The following is a 21,898-nucleotide window of genomic DNA, read 5'->3' as shown; positions in this document are numbered from 1 at the left end:
TACCTGAAGGAAAGGAGTTCCCAGTAACAGTGCCCTGACATCATCCGCTGAGTGACTTTGACTGGCAGTTCCACACACTGGTTGGGCTGGTACACTTGCTTACTAATGCAAAGAACGGTCTCCTCACCAATTTCCCCCACTCCGTTTTCACTCCTCTCACTATTTTTTTAAATTTTTATAAGCACCAACCAAGTCCATGTTGGTGTTTATCCTCTGCAGGAGCAGTACTCCTGAACCCATGTGCCCGCTCCTTCTCATATTGCTCAAAACAGTACACAGCTGAGCAATACACCGGTCTTGCTAAGCTAGCTGATCTCAGCAATATGGGCAGCCTAACACGTCCAAGCATCCTTGGGCTAGAAGGGGCCGGGGTTGGGGGGGAATCATCCGCAGATCCTCATCACATAATTAAAACTGCACATATCGGTGTTGGTTGAGTTCAGGATCAGGTATTGCTGTGGTGCCCGCCACAGTCAAATAGCCTGCAGGTACTCATCGACTAGTCTCACCCACGAAGAAGTGCCACCTGGGTGTGGTATCAGAGGACACCTGATGTTCATAGAACAGTATCCTCAGGGGAAGTCAATGTCCAGGAGGAGGAGGAGGAAGAGGGGAGAAACATTTCAAATTATGCTCAATAACACCACCTGTTTTTGATTGATCATATAAGAACATAAGAAATAGGAGCAGGAGTAGGCCAATCGGCCCCTCGAGCCTGCTCCGCCATTCAATAAGATCATGGCTGATCTGATCCTAACCGCCAATCTACTATCACAGAACCATCTCCTGAATCTAACAGAATTAGACACACGAAATAGGAGCAGGATCAGGCTACACGGCCCCTGGGCCCGCTCCGCTACCCACAGGGCCATGACCGATCCGAACCTAGACTCATGTCCAAATTCCTGCCCGCTCCCCATAACCCTTTACTTCTAGGAAACTGTCTATTTCTGTTTTAAATTTATGTAATGATGTAGCTTCTACAGCTTTTTGGGGCAGCATATTCCATGGACCTACCACCCTCTGAGTGAAGTAGTTCCTCCTCATCTCAGTTTTGAAAGAGCAGCCCCTTATTCTAAGACTATGCCCCCTAGTTCTAGTTTCAATCATCATCAGGAACATCCTCCCCGCATCCACCCGATCCAACCCCTTCACAATCTTGTATGTTTCAATAAGATCGCCTCTCATTCTTCTGAACTCCAATGAGTAGAGTCCCAATCTACTCAACCTCTCCTCATATGTCCATCCCCTCATCCCCGGAATTAACCGAGTGAACCTTCTTTGTACTGACTCGAGAGCAAGTATGTCTTTTCTTAAGTATGGACACCAAAACTGTATGCAGTATTCCAGGTGCGGTCTCACCAATACCTTGTACAACTGAAGCAATACCTCCCTATTTTTATATTCTATCCCCCTAGCAATGAAAGCCAACATTCCATTGGCCTTCTTAATCACTTGCTGCACCTGCATACTAACCTTTTGAGTTTCGTGCACCAGGACCCCCAGATCCCTTTGTACTTCAGTACTTTCCAGTTTCTTGCCATTAAGTTAATAACTTGCTCTACGATTTTTCCTGCCAAAGTGCATAACCTCACACTTTCCAGTATTGTATTCCATCTGCCAAATCTCTGCCCACTTACTTAGCCTGTCTATGTCCCCTTGCAGGTTTTTTATGTCCTCCTCACTCACTACTTTCCCTCCCATCTTAGTATCATCTGCAAACTTTGATATGTTACACTCGGTCCCCTCCTCCAAATTGTTAATATAGATTGTAAAGAGTTGGGGGCCCAGCACTGACCCCTGTGGAACACCACTAGTTACTGATTGCCAGTCCGAGAATGAACCATTTATCCCAACTCTCTGCCTTCTGTTAGATAGCCAATCCTCTATCCATGCCAGAATATTACCCCCAATCCCGTGATTTTTTATCTTAAGCAATAATCTTTTGTGTGGCACCTTGTCAAATGCCTTTTGGAAGTCTAAATACACTACGTCCACTGGTTCCCCTTTATCCACCCTATATGTTACTTCCTCAAAGAACTCCAGCAAATTTGTCAAACATGACTTCCCCTTCATAAAACCATGCTGACTTTGTCCTATTAAATTATGATTATCCAAATGTCCTGTTACTGTCTCCTTAATAATGGACTCCAATACTTTACCTACCACAGATGTTAGGCTAACCGGTCTATAGTTTCCAGCCTTCTGTCTACTGCCCTTTTTAAATAAGGGCGTTACATTAGCAGTTTTCCAGTCTGCCGGGACCTTTGCCGAGTCCAGGGAGTTTTGGAAAATTATTACCAATGCATCCACAATCCCTACCGCCACTTCCCTCAAGACCCTAGGATGTAAGCCATCAGGTCCAGGTGATTTATCCGCCTCGAGTCCCATTATTTTACCGAGTACCACTTCCTTAGTGATTTTGATCGTGTTTAGCTCCTCCCCCCCCCATAGCCCCCTGTTTGTCCAGTGTTGGGATATTCTTAGTGTCTTCTACTGTAAAGACTGATACAAAATATTCATTCAGTGTTTTTGCCATCTCCATATTTCCCACCATTAATTTCCCGGTCTCATCCTCTAAGGGACCAACATTTACTTTAGCCACCCTTTTTCTTTTTATATAGCTATAAAAACTCTTACTATCTGTTTTTATATTTTTTGCTAATTTACTTTCATAATCTATCTTCCCTTTCTTAATCAACCTACACACCTATCCTTCAATCCTTTCTTCCTCTAGAAACATACATAGCAGTTTCTTAAACCCATTTATAGAGCTTTCTTTAATGGTTTTCCCCTGGCAACTTAATACATGAATATCAATTCATAGAACTTACTGGTCCCTCCATAGCATAAAGATAATGGCAATAGACAGCATAGAGCAGGCCTGCAAATATTTCTGTTCACGTAAGGATTCATCTTTGATGCTCGAATAGAAACGACGTCAAGTTATAGAAGAGAGGAAATTTACCTTGAACCACTGGCTACATCTAGGATCATATCTATAAAGGACGCTTGAAGCTGCGTCACCTCCATTGTCACGAGACGAGCTGCCGCCTGCCATAAAGATAAATCCTCCAAAGACAGTTACACAGTGATGGCTCCGTCTCGCAGGCAGCATCGTTTCAGAAAACCACTGCCCCTTTGCCGCGTCAAAGAAGCACATGTCATCGCTCAGCTGCTCGCCGCGTTCGGACACTTCCCCGCCAATAAACAATAGCCTTTCAATGTCTGAGCGCAGGGCAGAGCGTTTGTTCTGAAGTACTGGTTGTTTGGTGATGTTATTGTGATAATGTACCGCTTCTTCCAAGAAGATTTCACAATTTGCTTCTTTGGGGAGTAGGGAGCACGCAGCAGGTTTAACGCGGTGCAACAGATCATCTTTCGGTATAAGTGGGTAATGGATGTTTTTAAGGACAAGGCGCGCGTCCGGCACTCTATCAGGACTCTGCGTCAGCCACTGCAGTGCGGCCTGCAGTAAATCGTGCTCACATTCATGTTGGACATTATTGCTCTCCAAATAAAGACAAAGTTTTTGCACAGAGATGTTCTGCAAAAAGTCTGGAGTGAAGGAAAGGGTACCAAAGTCATGTAGAATAAAACTATCAATGTAACAGTCCAATCGCTCCAGGTCATAAATTGAGGCCAGTTCTTGAAGGTAAAGGTAGTTTTCTTCGCTGACCTCATTCTCGAGGTATTCGCAACAAAAATCCACCACTTTCCAAATTTGTAGGAGATGTGCAGTTTCCAGTACATAGTCAATATTTCCACCGTCTAAAGGGAGTTCACTGCTATAGAGAAAGTCGATCACAGCTTTCAGTCCTATATAGGAGGCTCCAACCAATTCAACTTCTTTCTGATAAGCTTCCCTCATTCCAATTGTAAACATAGAATTAAAGTAGTCACTGTAGACAGCCAAGAGGTTCCTGTGGGCCGACACTTTTTGCTCATCTGCCACAAGCACGATGTCACAGAACAGTCCCCTCTGTCTCTGCTCATTTAGCCCCTGAAGGACGTCACTAGAATGATCTGCCCACCTGTATACCTGAAAAGACAATGCACCTTAAGGTTACTGGACTTAGTTTCCATTTAGCATTTGTAGTGAAAATGAGCGCATAAGAATTCCTCGGACCTGCGTTTATAGGGTACAGAAAATTTATGCATTTGGTAATTGCACATTTTAGTTCACACAGGTGTATACTTTGAAGTATTCACTTACTAGCACACAGAGTGCTGTATGTGAAAGGATAATAAATCTCAATGACCTGTACAAGGTTGAATAAGTGGTTTTGATACACAGTCCAATGCCCACAAGACATATCCTAGTACAGGAAATTCTCGTTTGAATGGCACCTAAATATCCAGAATTCTCTATTAACTGGCAAAATTCATACTCCGAAAACAACACCTCAATAACTGGAAATGTTGCCGAGTCCGAGTCTCCCGCAGTGGCCGAGTTAGTCAGTGGGGGTAGTTCTCCAAACTGCCACTACTCGGCTTCTTGGCGCTGTCGGAAGTCCAATTACTGGATACTGCACATTTCTTGATTTTTTAATTTTTGTTTGTTAAAAATAGCCTCGGTAGATAACCCTCTCCGTCATCCGGAATTTTTAATCAACCGGCACCATCCCGGTCCCGTCGGTGCCGGATACCAAAGAGTTTCCTATAATTAGTTTGATAAGAGAGCTTCACTGGAAATATTCAGCTTCATTATTGTGACCAGTAATCACACCCAAATCCTTTTCCTTCGTGATCAAGTTATTTGTTTGTTTTTTATACTTTTACTCATTACTTGCATTAGCAATACAAACAATTTTAAAAAGGTATTTTGCTAAAATGGCCAGTGGCCAAAAAGTAGTTGTGCAACCAGGCGATTTAAACCAGCTGTACTTTCAAACTCCGATAACCAATTTGTTTCAGTTACGTTCAGCTGGATGCCGGTATCATTTTAATTAAATGCAGCACAATTTTCAGGTTTTTTCACTCCAGCTGCAGCAACCAGGACATGGTGTACTGTTGCATTTTTGTAATGGCATAAATAAATCTGTAGTCAAACCAAAATACGACGCCACTTTCTTTTACAATTGAGTAATTGGAACTGGAAATCATTACAATATAACTAGTAATTATGTGATGACGTATCACAGCTGGAAACAGCTATAATATCTAAGTATTGTACTCTGTGCTAATACAGTAAACATTAAATCAGTTTGCACAAACTTATGACTTTTCAACAATCAAAAATGGTATGACAATCTGAACAAAATGCCAAATATATAATAGACATTTAGCTAACCCTGAAGTAGCCTACAATTATGCACTACCGCATTATACAAATAAAAAGATATTGCATGGGAATTAACAGAGAGTGATCCAATGAAGTGGTTTGGATATTGTCAAATCATAAAGCTCATGGGGTTTTCAGCACTCGAAGACTGGATTCGTGTCTTGTAAATTTCCTTCCACATGTTTACAATATACTTCTACAAATAGGTTACCTAGATTTTCTAGCATTATCTGACTTGTCAGTTTTTTCCTTTGGTCGATGAAGTTTTCCCTCATCTTCACTAAACAGCATAAATGAGGGGGAAAGATGACTTGTTTTATCTAACATCGTGCCACTTGGAGCATAAATTAAAGAGTTTGTGGGCAGTCTTTCAAGTGCTGTAGCTAGCTTTGAGCTTTTGCCTTAGGAATTGCTTTATGCTAGTTGTGAAGATTAAAGTAGTGTGGGCAGCGATGGTCAAGGGCATCAAAGGGCAGGTTTTCCTGTTCTTAAGGCTATTGGATTGTCTTGGTGCAGCAAATACAGGAAATTGGGTAGCAAGGAACTTGCGTCTGCAAGGGTGTCTGCCCAATATTCCGCTCATTTAAATTAATAGATGGGGGGGAAAAAAATTCAACCATGCTCCATTCTGGTCATGCGCTCCTCTCTGCCCGATTATCCTGTGCTCGCTGCATCCAGGCAATCCAATAGTCCCAGGAACAGGAAAATGTGCCCCAAGATTTTCCATCCATTGACTATGAATGGGGTGACTTTCTAGTCTAGAATATCATGGAATAAAATGACATTCCTGCAGAACAGAGTAATGAAAGATTTTTAGAAGTAGTTTACACATTCTATGTTTGTGCATTGCGAGTACTTTTAACATTGCATCGCCACAAAGTCGATCCTTTTCTACTCCCTTTAACCATCCCCATCCCAAACTTTTTCTCTGCTCTCCCGAAAACACTATTTCAAGCTGGCTACAGTTCTACAGCTGCTGGTGACCGACCACTGCCCAAGTGTAAGGGCCACTTTTGATAGATGACCGTCAACAGCAATTTTCAACAAGCTAACTGATCGCTGGCATCACATCTCCATGTTCTAGCCGGAGCCACCGCATAGCGAAGCAGGAACCACAAAAGTAATCAAAAAGGCTCATGGAATGTGGGCCGTTATCTCAAGGGGATTGGAATTCAAAAGCAAGGAAGTTTTGCTTCAGTTGTACATAGCCTTAGGCACCGAACCTTAGGAAATGTATATTGGCCCGAGTAGAGAAACAGCGCAGATGCACCAGAATATTACTGAGGCTTGTATTCCCCTCGAGTTTGTTGAAGGGTGATCTAATTGAGGCATTTAAAATGATGGAGGGATTCGATAGGGTAGATACAGAGAAACTATTTCCTCTGGTGGGAGAATCCAGACCAAGAGGGCACAATCTTAAACTCAGAGCTAGTCCATTTAGGACTGAAATTAGGAAACACTTTTTCAAACAAAGGGTAGTGGAACTCACTCCCCCAAAAGACGATGGAATGCTGGATCAACTGAAATTTTCAAGATGGTTCCCAGCCCCCGCTTGCTTTAAAATCTATCCCTCTTCCTGCTTTTTTTTCCCTCAGTTCTGACGAAGGGTCTTCGACCTGAAACGTTGACTCGGTTTCTCTCTCCACACGGATGCTGCCCTGGCCTGCTGAGTTTTTCCAGCGTTTTCTGTTGTATTATGGATAGATTTTTGTTAGGTAAGGGATATGAAACAAAGGCGGGTAAATGGACTTGATGTGCAGATCAGGCATGATCTAATTGAATGATGGGACAGGCTCGAGGGGCTGAGTGGCCTACTTCTGTTCCTATGTTCCATCACCTGCCTAGTCTACTATGCTGAGGCCAACAGCAACACTTCTACCACTGGCCACCCGAGATCAGCTAACTCAGCACAGGCCATTAGCAATATGACTCACAACAGAACCAGTGAACAATGAAACAAATGAGAAAAATCCAACCATTTTTAATATAGGTAGAGCAGAGAGCAATAGTTTCTGAATATCAAGCCATGTAAACCTGAAAGTCAAATAGTTTATGTAATTCAGATCTTAAAAGCCTATATTTTTAAAGGAATAATAGCAGAATCCTACCATGCTTTTTTGTGGGAGCAAAATGGGCTATTTGTTGAAATAGCATAAAATTGGAGAGAGGATAAAAAGTCTCTCAAAAAGTTCAGCAAAATAAGCAAATCAAACCAAAGGAAAAAGGGGGTATGATATCCAGGTACTTGTGCGAGATCAAAATTTGTCTTAATATCACTAGAACATTAAAAAAAAATTCAATAAGGAGTTTGTGGCTTGCCTGTAATATCACTACTAATTTGATTACTGCATTCTTGAAGCAGCCTATGTGTATGTGTAATACACCATCTGTCTCATGCTAATGCTACTTCAAAAGCACCTCCGTTTAGATGGATTGTTTACTGAGTGTGACACTAAGTTTACCCGGTCGTTAGAAATAATTAATACTGATTACCAGGCCATCAGTTACGCTGATACACGGTCTTTGCAATCAGCTCATCGGGGAGGAGCTGGGATAAAAGATTATAGCTATCGCTTTGTCAGAGAACTGCTTTGTACAAAAGCATGAACTTTAAGAGGGAAAACATGCCAAGCACATTGTGAATGCCTTTGAAACTAATTTGTGATTAAATGCCAATTGGCGAAAATGATAACCCTCCGAGCAGTGTTCCCTTCTAAGCTGCGCGGCATCACAGTAATGGGAAAAGGTCCCGCGTAGGCCGCTCACCAGCTTCTCCGTTGTAAATACCGCACATGCGGGGAAATCTAAAGGAACCACGCACTAAAGGAGACAGGCCGTGCAGAACAAAGTGCAGCTCACAGGGAACATCGCCGGAGCTTCCCTTATCCCAGTTTGGACTCCAAAACAAAGGATGGAATATAACTACAATTATTAATGCAATTCATTAGTTCTCTTCCTTCTCACATAAAACCCTCATCACATTTAAAAAGTACTTGGATATGCACTTCAATTGCTGTAACCTACAAGGCTACGGACCAAGTGCTGGAAAGTGGGATTAGGCTGGATGGATCTTTTGCGGCCGGCACAGGCACGATGGGCTGAATGGCCTCCTTCCGTGCCGGAAACTTCTATGATTCTACAGAAGTGTTTGGCCGAGGATGACAGTTGTGAAAGTTACTGCAGACAACTGCCAGATTTTTGAGGCAGTTATTATTTTGAAACAGGGGAGATAAATCAAGTGAAACACTGATTTATTTAGCTGCGGTATTTATTTTTGCTTCTGTTAATTTTAGTTTGTAACTCTAATTCAGAGCTGTAACCAGAGACACGGGGCCTGTCAGAGTGTTAGTTGCTCGTTAGTTAGAAGGGTCAGCAGTTACGGCATATAAAATCGGCGTTAAACAGAGTTATTGATCGCCCCAGGCACACTAACTCCCAAATGACTTTGCACATAACGTCACGCTTTAGTTCATAGGGAGCATGGGCTTGCCTGTGGAAGTGAACATGCACACTGGGCACAAGAAAAAGTATCTCGAATGCACCCAAATTGCAAATAGCACCCAATCTCAGTTCAGCTGGTCATCAGACTGCCAAGTTAGGAATGTCATTTATTTGGGTTTCAAAATGAGGTCTATTTTGATATAAGTCACTGTTAACATGAAGCACAGCCCCATATATTTAAATATAAGTTTGCCATCTGTGCCACTCCTGTTGATTGCAAGTGTCAATTCTAATATTTCCCTAATATTGACAGCTCTCAGCCACACACAAATAAAAGAGCCCAACAGGGGATTCATGAAATCCAAATCCCAGCTAGCAGCAGAGTGCAATAAATTGCTACTTTGTACCATTTTTCCCTTCTTTATTCAAACTTGAAAACATGTTTTGCTAACTTTTCTTGTATCCATTGTCAATATACTGGTTGTTGACATCTCAAGACAGGATTTGGTGTTTTTTTTGTACTCTTTAATCATCAACTGGCAGCATAAAAATCCATGAGCAGCTTCCTTAATGACATTGCTGGGGAGGGGAAAGAGGGCCAACGTTCCCACTCCCGATTGTTTTCACACGGCGCCTTTGGAAAGTGCTCATGTACGGGCACAATTGAGCTTAGTAGTTATGCCACCACCACCTCCACCCCACCCCACTGTTGTATAGCCAGCTGATACTCAACACCTGAAGAATGGCAGAGAGTGACTGCGCCCATGAATCTATACTCCGGCAGTACAACCTCAGGCGGGCTGGCGAGAAGAGATCTGTACGGGGAAAAAATCCATGAAGCTTTCACTAACCGTCTTAATTTTCTCCCTCGTGTGCATTTATTACTTCTTTACGTGAACTTTGGAATGACAAAACAGAAAAAAATCATCTCCGCAAATGTGAGTTTGGGAGCCCTACTCCGAAACAATCTCTCATTGTAAAACTTACATGTACGGCAATTGAAAAAAATTGCTTTCTTGAATTTTCCAACCTCAGGAGTTGAAAGACATTTTAATATTGTGACCATTGTTTCATACTATTTTGCAGTTTATACTGAAATTAGGGTTTTTTAATTGAAATTTACAAACTATTACAGGCCCAGTCATAGAAGACCAATAAAGGAATTTATTGCTATCTATAAAAATGACTCCTAAACTGGCAGCTTGTACTTCAATATTTACCCAATTCCTTCATCTGTGAAAGTTAGAAATGATTCCATTATTGTGTAAATTCTTTTCAAAGAAAATAATTTCCATATATGTCACAAAAACAAGCTTGCTATTATTACTCACTCTAGATTTTGGTCAAAATGAATTGCACTCTGTGATAGGCTGACTCAATAAAGACGTTTCTTCACTGAATGTGTTTTTTGTTGCAATTAAAAGTTATAGTTTATAATTTCATTTACTGCGGGCCTAGCATACAGTGCATGTAGTCTGAATGACATGAAACAGAATAACGGTCTATGGTACAGCTTTTTCAACTGTTGTGGATGCCTGTTGTAGGGACGTTGATGTCAGTTGGATTCTTTTGACAGCACACCAGCATAAACTTTGTGAATTTTCACAGACAGTTGGATTGGTGCATGTTGTTAGTTTGCTGGCCAGCCATTGACAAGTAGCGTAAAAATGGAATCAGATCTGGAAGAATTTCTCCCAGTACCAGTGAGCACATTATTTTTCCATCATGCCTCATTGAATTGGTGGGGTTGGGGGGGGGGGGTTCCCACTTGCTGTCACCTCAGCGTGATCCATCAGTTAGAAGGTTCAGGGGGACCGCTATGGAGAGATGAGAAGAAAGTGTGATGTATCTGGCTTTACTGTGCGATACTTAACCTTTTGGATGCCAATAGGATTGGCTGTTTGGACCAGGCGATAAAATGTGAAAGACTGTGCCTTCACTGCCACAGCACATTCTGCCAAAGGCTTTGGGATCTGGCTCATCAGGTCAGGGGAGAGGGATGAGAAAATCAGCCAGGCTTCCCGCTCTTGACAGCCCTACAGTAACCCCTGTTGGAGATGCATATTTGGACCTAGAGGACAGGTCGGGCTGGTCTCTGATCTCTCTCTATCCCTGCACGGGTCAAATAGCCTTCCGACACCCACCGTCTAAGCTGACAAATGGTGAATGGTCACACAAGCGTGACACTGGAGGACAACCAGAGCCCATGAGATCATAGCTCAGCAAGGCTTCAGGAGGAAAAGAAATAAAGGGGCAAAAACAAAAACCAATTACCTCCATAAGGCACAATGGAAAGTACTTTCCTCAAAATTATGTCTGCTACAAATGATAGTATAATAAAGGGCTTCTTTAGTGGTTTCAACTCTATTTGAATTAGAAACACCAAATTATTAATAATAATAATAATAAATCAACTTTATTGTCATTGTTAGTGCACAAGTGCAGTACAACGAAATGTAGGCTTGCGGCTCCCGAGAGTGTACATTTAGATTAAGACATTTAAACATTCAACATTCATTTGGCTTGTAATACATTAACATAACCATAATAAAGTGCATTGGCAGATGTGCAGGCTTTAGAGTTTATTTGTGGAGTTCAGTAGGATGACAGCCCTGGGAAAGAAGCTGTTCCTAAATCTGGTCGTTCGGGTGCGAATGCATCTGTAGCGTCTCCCAGATGGCAGGGGGGCGAACAGACTGTGGCTGGGGTGGGTAGGGTCTTTGATGATGGTCAGTGACCTCCGTAAACAGCGTTTCTGGTATATGTGCTCTATGGTCGATAGCCGGGTGCCGGTAATGCGTTGGGCAGTTTTGACTACCCGCTGCAGGGCTTTCCAGTCATAGTAGCTACAGCTGCCATACCATACTGTGATACAGTTCGTCAGGATGCTCTCTATTGTGCAGCGGTAAAAGTTAGAGAGGATCAGGGGTGACAGGTTACATCCCTTCAGCCTCCTTAGGAAATATAGGCGCTGCTGGGCCTTCTTCACCAGAGAGGAGGTATTGAGGGACCAGGAGAGGTCTTCCGTGATGTGGACTCCGAGGAACTTAAAGCTGTCCACCCTTTCCACCACAGCCCCATGGATGTGGATGGGGGTGTGTCTTCCGCCTTTAGACTTCCTGAAGTCCACAATGATTTCCTTGGTTTTCTTGATGTTAAGGGCCAGGTTGTTATCGGCGCACCACTTCACGAGATGCTGGACCTCCTCCCTGTAGGCTGACTCATCGTTGTTGGTGATCTGGCCTACCACCATGGTATCATCCGCAAACTTGATGATGGTGTTGGAACCATGAACAGCCACACAGTCGTGGGTGAAGAGGGGGTAGAGGAGGGGGCTCAGCACACATCCTTGTGGGGCTCCCGTGGTTACCTAATTTGACAGACTGGGGCCTGTTTGTTAGGAAGTCCAGGGTCCAGTTGCAGAGGGAATTGTTCAGGCCAAGAGTGTGGAGTTTGGTGGCCAGCTTGTTGGGGACGATAGTGTTGAATGCTGAGCTGTAGTCTATGAACAGCATTCTGATGTAGTTCTCTTTACCGTCTAAGTGATTCAGTGCAGAGTGTAGAGCAGTTGTGATTGCATCCTCCGTTGATCTGTTTGCACGATAGGCAAACTGGTGTTGGTCAAGAGAGGTGGGAACACTGGCTTTGATGTGAGCCAGGACCAGTCTCTCGAAACACTTCATTATGATGGGTGTGAGTGCTTGAGGGAATACAGGTAGACTATCCTTTATCCGAAAACCTCGGGACCAGCCGTGTTTCGGTTTTCGGAGAATTTCGGATTTCGGAAGGTGGGTCCGCGGGGGGTCGTGCGCACGACTTACACTGACGCTCAGCGTAAGTCGGCGGGGGTCGGGGTTGGCGCCGGTCGTGCGCACGACTTACGCTGAACGAAAAAACCTTCGGTTTTTAGAGGGTTTCGGTTTTCGGAAGTTCGGATAAAGGGTAGTCTACCTGTACTGCACATTCCTTTATCAAACTTTTCTAGTTCACTCAAACCAGAGATAAAGGGAAAGTGTGTAAAAGAGAGGGGGAATATGGGCAACATGCAAATATAGTTATATAGTACGAGAGATTAAAAAAAAATGTATTTGTTTTTGATCACCACAAGAGATCAACTAATTAAATGAAAATGTACAACATTCAAAGTCTTCAGTCCCTACTGGGTCAATGATTATAGACACCAACTCAGGTCAGGTATGACAGTCAGCCTATCATCATCGATACTGAGGTCCATTGCATTCACACGGAACAGTACATCACTAGTGAAACTTGGTTAGACAAGGGGAGAAGAAAATAGATGAGAAAAATGTAGTCAAACATACAACATTATAATCTTACCCTGCTAGTGAGTAGTGTAGCCCAATTGGAACTAAGATAATAATGTGAAGGATTAATTCTTGAAATTTTAACAAAAAGTTATTTTATTTCTTAGCAGTAGCATCATCAGAATTCACTCAATGTTGTTTTAAATTCTTTATTGATATTGTAATACATGAGAAATAATTACATGGACAGAAAAGAGAGAAAAGGAAAAGGACTGTAGTTATACTGTGCCTTTCATGACTTCAGGATGTCCCAAAGCACTTTACAGCCAATGAAGTGGGAAACAGATAGGGTAGATGGACAGAAACTTTCTGCTGGTTGGGGATTCTAGGACTAGGGGGCATAGTCTAAAAATTAGAGCCAGACCTTTCAGGGGTGAAATTAGGAAACACTTCTACACACAAAGGGTGGTAGAAGTTTGGAACTTCTTCCGCCAATGGCAATTGATGCGAGATCAATTGTTAATTTTGAATCTGAGAGTGGTAGATTTTTGTTAACCAAAGTTACAGTATTAAGGGATATGGGCCACAGGAGTTAGGTTGCAGATCAGCAGAGCAGGCTCGAGGGGCTGAAAGGAACAGGGGTAGGCCAATGTTCCTATAAGTACTTTTGAAGTGTAGTCACTGTTGTAATGTAGGAAACGCAAGAAGTATCTCACTGGATAGGGCAACTGAACAACTTGGAGGCTCCTTTGACTCTTCGAAACTGAGTGCTATTCAATGACCTGTCCAACAAAGGTGCAACTACCACAAGAAAAGACACATCATCCATTTTCTCCCGAGGTGGGTTCTAGGAGTCCCACCAAGCAGCCAAAAGAACAATAATCTGGCTTGTAGCTATTGCTGGGAGCTGTATAAATGAGGAAACATCTTTAGCGGCTATACTGTTGTGCTAGTCAATGATTCCTCTTTCACATTAAATGGTAATGACATCAGATGCAGAGCCATCAGACTAACCTTTGATGATTCGCTGATCTTGTGTGGACGAGAGACTCTTGACTGCTTTGTCCCCTCCATTGCAGCGTCCCTGGCGGCTCCTGACAAAGAAACATCAATAAATGGCCAAGTTTTGTTATGGTAAAGCTTCTGCTTGGTTACATGCTGTTTTGAAACCAAATACTGTACAAGAGATTTCAAAGCATATACAGGAAACTCTTGGGTATCCGGCACCGACGGGACCAGCGTGTTGCCGGTTGATCAAAAATTCCGGATGCCGGAGAGGGTTATCTACAGAGGCTATTTTTAACAAAGAAAAATTTAAAAAAATCAAGAAATGTGCAGTATACAGTAATTGGGTACTCACCTACAGAATGTTGTGTTAAATGGATGGTGGAAGATGCTTGATTAAGTACAGTACTGCCAGTTGAGGGTAATGCAATGACTACCAGCAGCGTGGGAGACACACAGTACCCCTGTAAAATGGCGGATCAGAAGAGACTACCGGCAGCGCGGGAGAGTCAGACTCCTGTTACAGGGGTATTGAGGTGTTCTGACTTCAGACAGCGCCAAGAAGTGGCAGTTTGGAGAACTACCCCCACTGACTAACTCGGCCACCGTGGGAGACTCGGACTCGGCAACATTACCGGTTATTGAGGTGTTGTTTTCGGAGTGAGAATTTTGCCAGTTAATAGAGAATTCTGGATATTTAGGTGCCGTTTAAACGAGAGTTTCCTGTACAGTAGTTTGGTTTTTAGCCACCTGCTGGCCACTCCTAGTAAATTCATCAGTCAAGCCATTGCTTACCAAAACAGTCTAACCTTTATGGAATCAGGAACACTAATAACAGATGCTCAACTTTTCCATTTTGTTGGCAGGTAGGGGTGGGCTCGTGTTAAGTGGAAGAACCAGGTATTAACATAATCTATCCAGAACAATTTGGGATGGAATGCCAAGAGATCCAAGAGCAGAAAATCTGTTTTTGTGGTGTTGACTGAGGGATAGATGGCAGCCAGGACAACAGGAGAACTCCATGCTCTGCTTGGAACAGTGCCGTGGGATCTTTCATGTCCATCTGAAGGCGGATGTGGTCTCGGGTTTAATGTCTCATCTGAAAGACATCATTGGCGACAGAGCAGCACTCCCTCAGTACAGCACGGGAATGGCAGCCTGGATTATGTGCTCCAGTCTCTTGCCTGGGGCTTGAACCAACAACCTTGAGACTCGAGAGGTACGAGTGCTACCACTGAGACAAGGCTGACGCGTGCAAGCCCAGCAAAGACAAGTAAATTATTGCACAGGAAATCATGGCTGCATAACCGCATCCAAGGATTCCGTGGCACAGCATGTATGAGCAAAATAAAGTGTTGTACCATACCAGGCATCTTTTTACAATGTAAACATATTTTTTCCATTGGTCAGGTTTATGACTAGTATAACAAAATATGCCATTCATTTTGCTCATACTGGTAGATCACAACATTGGATCCATAGAATTAAAGTAGAATGCTATCATGTTTTCCACAAGAATGGTTGGCATTGAGCGGTGTTTGCTCAAACCCCTGATTCACAGAGCATTTACTCAACAATCAATCAGTGGATCAAATAACAAGTGGTAATTGCAGCTGTAGTAATAAGCATCTAAATCATGTGGCCATTCTGTAGTCATTTAAAAGCATGTGCAATAGTCATACTGGATCTGGCATTGATAACAAATGTAAATGAGTAAACTATAGGAAAAGAAGAAACTCAAAGCGTCATGGAGTATGTCCACCATTCTGCGCTACCAGCGGAGAATCCACATTCGTAGGGAGCACAGGACAGAGACAGGGCTACAGCACTGCCATCCAAATTCTCTGATCAATGAGCACAGCTTCCCACTGGGAGCACAGAATCACCCTAAATATGCTCACTGGGCACATGGACCAGCAGACATACACGCTGGAGTCCTCAAGCAAATAAATGTGGAAAAAGGCAAGAGAAAGGCTATTAAGAGCCTTTTACATTAAAGGCTGGATCTTGGGGAGACCAGCCGAAGAGCACCACTCTCCTAAATTTACTATTAAATCACACCACTATTGTTCCCGTGAACCAGCAAAGTGGATGCGCCTACGCAGGCTGGCTGTGATATTTTGGCATCACTACTGAAGCATGCTGCTGCACTGTGCATTTACTAGTCCGATTAAGACCGAAAGGCAGGAAGACTTGGTGAAAACAGGTCTGCTTTGCCACAAGTCGAAAAAGATTCCTTTTACCCTGACATGGTCACCAATTTCATGTAGATATGTGCAACATAATGCCCAATTGGATCATAAATGTGAAAGATGTGTACACAATAAATGGGTGCTCAGCTTCAAAGGTGAGCAAAAAAAAAACTGCTTGGCAAAAAAATTGACCAAAAGTACCAGTTAATGTGAAGCTGTTAACAAAACAAACAACTTGCATTTATATAGCACCTTTAACTTAGTAAAACATCCCAAGGCGCTTAACCAAAAACTAACCAAATATCTGGAACTGTCTCAAGGAACATTTGGGTTTAAGCCTTTCTACCTTGTCCCCAACCCAATAGCGCTGTGGGTAAGTGCTATACGGTGTGACACAAGAGAGGCAATCGCAGACAGTGCAGAAGATAAGGTGATAGCAACTGGCCTCAATGTCCTCAGGATCTGGCCTTTTCTCATTCGTGGTTTATGCTCTTGTAGACATTTCACCAAAATAGCAAAGAAGGCAGAGGGAATCAAATGACTCCACTGATCATATGGAAAGTGTTCAGCACAGGTGTGACCAGAACACAAGAGCATTTTTCCTGGAGACACAGCAGCCAAGTCTGGCAAGGTATTACTAATATAATCAAAATAGCATAGCCTATAGGTTCTCGACAATGCAAAGACCTTGTTTAGTATACCGAACAAAATGACGCACACTTTACCAGTGGGATGGGCAGCACTGGAAAACAACCTTCTATTTAAATGGAGTTCACATCAGAGGGACCATCCATATGCATTGTCCAATCCATTTACTCTTGACAGCAAGAGGTCGTTTGGTATAACAGCGCTCCTCAGGCAGCTTGTACAACACATGCGGAGGTTCTTCACCCGTCAATTTTCATTGTTCCCCTCCACTGAAGGTATTCATTTCTTGTGGGGGTACAGTTCCAAGGTGTCAGATACCCTCCAGTATCTAACAAAGCTATCCACTCTTCATGCACGAGTATAGATAATGACACCATTGTGGCAAAGAAGATGGTTAGTTTGGCTCAATTGGTGGCACACTCACCTGTGCCAAAAGATTGTGGGTTTAAGCACCACTCCTGGACCGGAATACATAATCTGTGCAGTATTGAAGGAATGTCAGACTGTCAGAGATATCTGCTTTCAGATACATTACAGCCCCATTTGCCCATTCATATGGATGTTACAAATCTGACGGTAGTATTTCAAGAGGAGCACAGAATCTTCCTAGTGTTCTGGCCAACAATCCTTCCTCAACCAACATCTCCAATAAAAAACAAATCTCATTGCGATCTGTGGGATTTTGCAAAGCACAAAATGGCTGCCACATTGGCCTACACAACCACATTTCAAAGTAATACATACAGAGTTCCACTTCTGAGTTAAATGTTTGAGACTGTGTGCAGAAGCATCTTCTCTCTAAACATTTACATCAACACAGCACATGTTGATCAGGAGGTTTAATCAACCCCTTGGGTACTTTTCAAAGCCAGATTTCACACATTGGAGTTTAAAGAGACTCCCCCTTCAAGCTAAAGTTGCAGCATAAATGCACCATTAGTGTCTGACCCTACTGTAAATCTGGTAAATTTACATTGCCATTACTTGGTTTTTTTTTGGGGGGGGGGGGGGGGGATAAGAGAAGTGTGTTAGGGATTTATTTTAAGAAAATCTCTAGCGGTTAGCGAAATCTCATATTGCCAATAGGGATGCAGCAAATGTTGCAGAATTGCAAAGATGAAAAAAGGCTAATGTCTGATAACACGGAGTTTTATATCTAAAAAGTCAGATTGCTCAACTGGATGGTGAGAGTATTGGGTGCCTGAGCTTTCCCTATTTTCCCAGGAACAGTAAAGAGCTAGGGGAAGGATCAGGTGCCTGAGCTTTTACTGTTCCTGGGAAACTAGGGAAAGCTCAGGCACCTGATCCTTCCCCAGCTTTTTACTGTTCCTGGGAACTAGGGAAGAGCTGGAAAGGATTAGGTGCCTGAGCTTTCCCTATTTTCCCCAGGGATAATAAAGAGCTGGGGAAGGGGGGCTGTGGGGATTGGGTCCCTGAGCTTTTCCTATTTTCCAGGAACAGGGAAGGGGGGGGGGGGGGGGTGTGGGGGGATTGGGTGCCTGAGCTTTCCCTATTCCCAGGAACAGTGAAGAGCTGGGGAAGGATCAGGTGCCTGAGCTTTCCCTATTCCCAGGAACAGTGAAGAGCTGGGGAAGGGGGGATGTGGGGATTGGGTGCCCGAGTTTTCCATATTTTCCAGGAACATGGAAGCGGGGGTGGGGGGGGGGAAATTGGGTGCCTGAGCTTTCCCTGGGGAAGGATCAGGTGCCTGAGCTTTCTCTATTTCCCAGGAACAGTGAAGAGCTGGCGAAGGGGGGATGGGTTTGGTTAGCACTGCCGGTAGCGCATGCGCCTTGCGCCCCCTGCTGCAAGGCGCCGAGTCCTCAGTCTCAGCCGCTTCCCGACGGGCGACAGCCGCAGCGGCGCCACCACACCGCCTATCACAACCACTGCAAAAAAAAAAAGCCAGCAATTACCGGGGTACAATGGCTGGTCGGTATCTCCGGGCGCCCGCTCACACTAACAACCGCCAGTACAGTGCTTACGACCGGCATTTCCTCAATAGCTGCTCTCCGTCAGGTCATGGCGGAAGAACGCTGACGTCATTTGATTGGCGTGCTCAGTAAACCAATCAAATTACGCGGTCTGATTCGGCTGCGGGTTGAACCGGCCAATCACCCGTCAGCATTCGCCCGAGCCCAGTGGAGTTCCGCCTGCCGTTGCCATCGCAACACTTAAAGCGGTAACCACGCCCATTTGAAATCATTTAAGGTCCAATGAAAAAGGAGAGTTTGTTTTGTATAAATAAGATCATCATAGCTATATATTTAAAAACAAAGGCATTGGGATGAGTGCATGAAAATAATCAAGACGGGGCGTAAATTTAAAGAAGAAATAATTCAATTTCTATAGCGCCTTTCACGACCACCGGTCATCCCAGCCAATGAAGTACTTTTTGAAGTACAGTCACTGTTGTCATGTAGGAAACACAGCAGCCCATTTGTGCACAGCAAGCTCCCACAGCAGCAATGTGATAATGGCCAGATAATCTGTTTTTGTTACGTTGATTGAGGGATAAATATTGGCCAGGAGAGAGCAGGCAGGGCTTCAGTTTAATGTCTCATCCGAAAGACGGCACCTCCAACAGTGCAGCACTCCCTCAGTACTGCACTGGAGTGTCAGCCTAGATTTTTGTGCTCGAGTCTCTGGAGTGCGACTCTGAACCCACAATCTTCTGACTCAGGTGCGAGTGCTACCTACTAAGCCACAGCTGACAGCTCTATAAAACCATAAACTAGGAGAGTAAAGCAGGAATGGCCTCACCATGACTCAGTTGATAGCATTCTTAATTTGAGTTAACTTGAGTTGAAGGTTGTGGGTCACTCCGGGACACATAATCTAGGCTGGTTCTTCAGTACAGTACTGAGGAAATTCTGCATTGTTGGAGATTTGTTAGAGGTGCCATCCTGTTAAGCGAAAGCCCATCTGCCTGTTCATGTGGCACTTTTTGAAGAACAGGAAATTCTCCTGGTGTCCTCCCTTAAGTACCACAACCAAAAATAGATTATTCTATATATATTTGCTATTTGTGGGACTATGTGTGAAAAATAGCTGTGGCATTTACTTATATAACAGCAGTTATTGGACTCAAAATCAATTAATTGTATGCAAATACTTTGGGACATCCTGGGAGATGCAATAAGGCACTATATAAACTTCAGGGTTTTTTTTCCTGAAGTTCCTGTTAAGGTATTTTGTTTCACTATGCATCAAGTCATGCTATACTTGACCTGGGAGTATGTGCAAATTAGACAAATTTATTTCAGAAAATAACATTTTGGGATAACGTATGTGATCAATTTGAAACATGACATGTGGTAAGTGTAGCATGCTTGGAAGGAACTGGTGATTTTGGACCTGTGGTTCTGAAAGCGCTCCACCACTGGGATTTGTAGGATTCACAAAATTCCAGGACCCCCTACTCAATGGACATGTGTCTGGACCTTTTGGAGGAGAAATGTGGACAGAAATATCTCACTATTGAGTTTGGACATTTTAAATTGTATGCTGGGTCTGCACAGGAAAATGGAATCCTTATAGGGCTGCTAACCCACCTGGGAGGCAGGCCCCCAGGGAGACATTAGCAGTCTAACAAAAGCCCACTTACCAGGGACCCAGATACATACATATTTTAATAGTTCTTAAAACGGCTATACAGAAAAACCCTGGCATCAGCAAAACACACAATGGACAGTATCAAGACCTGATTACATTCTAACAGCATCATTCAAAAACCCCATCAACACCTTTGGAAATCTTGTATCATGCTAATGCTCAATCAACCCACCAAAATTCTCACAAAGGGATCACATCAGAGTTGATCAGCCTGCCAAAATCGCACAAAAGGGAGTCATCTAAAATCAATTGTGCACCCGAGTTTTGGCGCAAAAGTTTAAGCAGCCAGGTAGGAGCTTGGTACAAAGGATGTGAGGATGTAGACTCGGTTCTGGTGGAAAGAACAAAATTGGAGGAAAGAATCTCCGAATATGTATTTAAGAAAGTAAATATTATCAAAAAGTGGGTCATAAGCCTGTTACGGGCTGAGCGTCCAGTGGACGCAGCTGCTAAGTGGACCAAGCGCAAGGACCATAAAGGGCCCGAGGAGTTCCCTACCCTGTACACGATTTGTTCAGATAGCACGTTTACCTGCAATTCGTGTACAGAATACCTGGCCACCTGGTCCCGTCGTGGGTATACATCTGCAGACGGGAAACCCCTAGCAACCAAACCGTTGCTGGAGAGAATCATGCGTGCTATAGGCAGTGAAGGGCAGGTGTATATACATAGGACTGCAGGTGTTCATGATATCTTTTCTGAGGAGCTACAGAAGAGGGAAGAAGCTCAGTAACAAATGGGATAAATTCAACTGCTGGATATAAGCCAGTGCCAACAAAAGGTACTTATAATCATATTAGTTCAATATGATCTGGGAGTGAGACATACAAGAGTCAGGTATATAACTTTAAAACAGATACATTCAAAGAAATGTGGGAACAACTATAACAAATGGACATGGTTAGGTTTCTCAACAAAACTTGGATGAGGGGACCAAATGTAATATATCCAAGTTTACTGATGATACAAAGCTAGGTGGCAATGTAAGTTTTGAGGAGGATGCAAAGAGGCTTCAAGGGGATATAGACTGGCTAAGTGAACATGGCAAATGGAATATAATGTGGAGAAATGTGAAGTTATCCACTTTGGTAGGAAAAATAGAAAAGCAGAGTATTTTTTAAATGGTGAGAGATTGGGAAATGTTGGTGTTCAGAGGGACCTGGGTGTCCTTGTACACAAATCACTGAAAGTTAACATGCAGGTACAGCAAGCAATTAGGAAAGCAAATGGTATGTTAGCCTTTATTACAAAAGGATTTGTGTATAAGAGTAAAGACGTCTTCCTGCAATTATATAGGGCCCTGGTGAGACCACACCTGGAGTACTGTGTATAGTTTTGGCCTCCTTACCTAAGGAAGGATATACTTGCCATAGAGGGAGTGCAATGAAGGTTCACCAGACTGATTCTTGGGATAGGGGGATTGTCCTATGAGGAGAGATTGAGTAGAC

General features: G+C 43.4%; 1 protein-coding gene across 1 annotated transcript in view; it reads right to left on the bottom strand.

The window, feature by feature from the left end:
- The window catches only part of klhl36 (kelch-like family member 36), a 31,641-nt gene extending 12,768 nt beyond the window's left edge, over positions 1–18,873 (bottom strand). Inside the window, exons 1-3 of the mRNA XM_085991779.1 lie at positions 18,752–18,873; positions 14,005–14,084; positions 2,969–4,042 (exon numbers count right to left, since the gene is read on the bottom strand). Of these exons, the coding sequence (XP_085847905.1) occupies positions 2,969–4,042; positions 14,005–14,064 (1,134 nt within the window). The 5' untranslated portion in view covers positions 14,065–14,084; positions 18,752–18,873. The remainder of the gene's footprint in view (positions 1–2,968; positions 4,043–14,004; positions 14,085–18,751) is intronic.
- Between the last annotated feature and the right edge of the window lie 3,025 nt (positions 18,874–21,898).

This window comes from Somniosus microcephalus, chromosome 6, assembly GCF_052327205.1.
Source record: "Somniosus microcephalus isolate GS21.2 chromosome 6, FLI_Smic_1.0, whole genome shotgun sequence".
Taxonomy (NCBI): domain Eukaryota; kingdom Metazoa; phylum Chordata; class Chondrichthyes; order Squaliformes; family Somniosidae; genus Somniosus; species Somniosus microcephalus.
The sequence above is the reverse complement of the archived record's forward strand: the minus strand, read 5'-3'. Positions and strand labels throughout refer to the sequence as shown.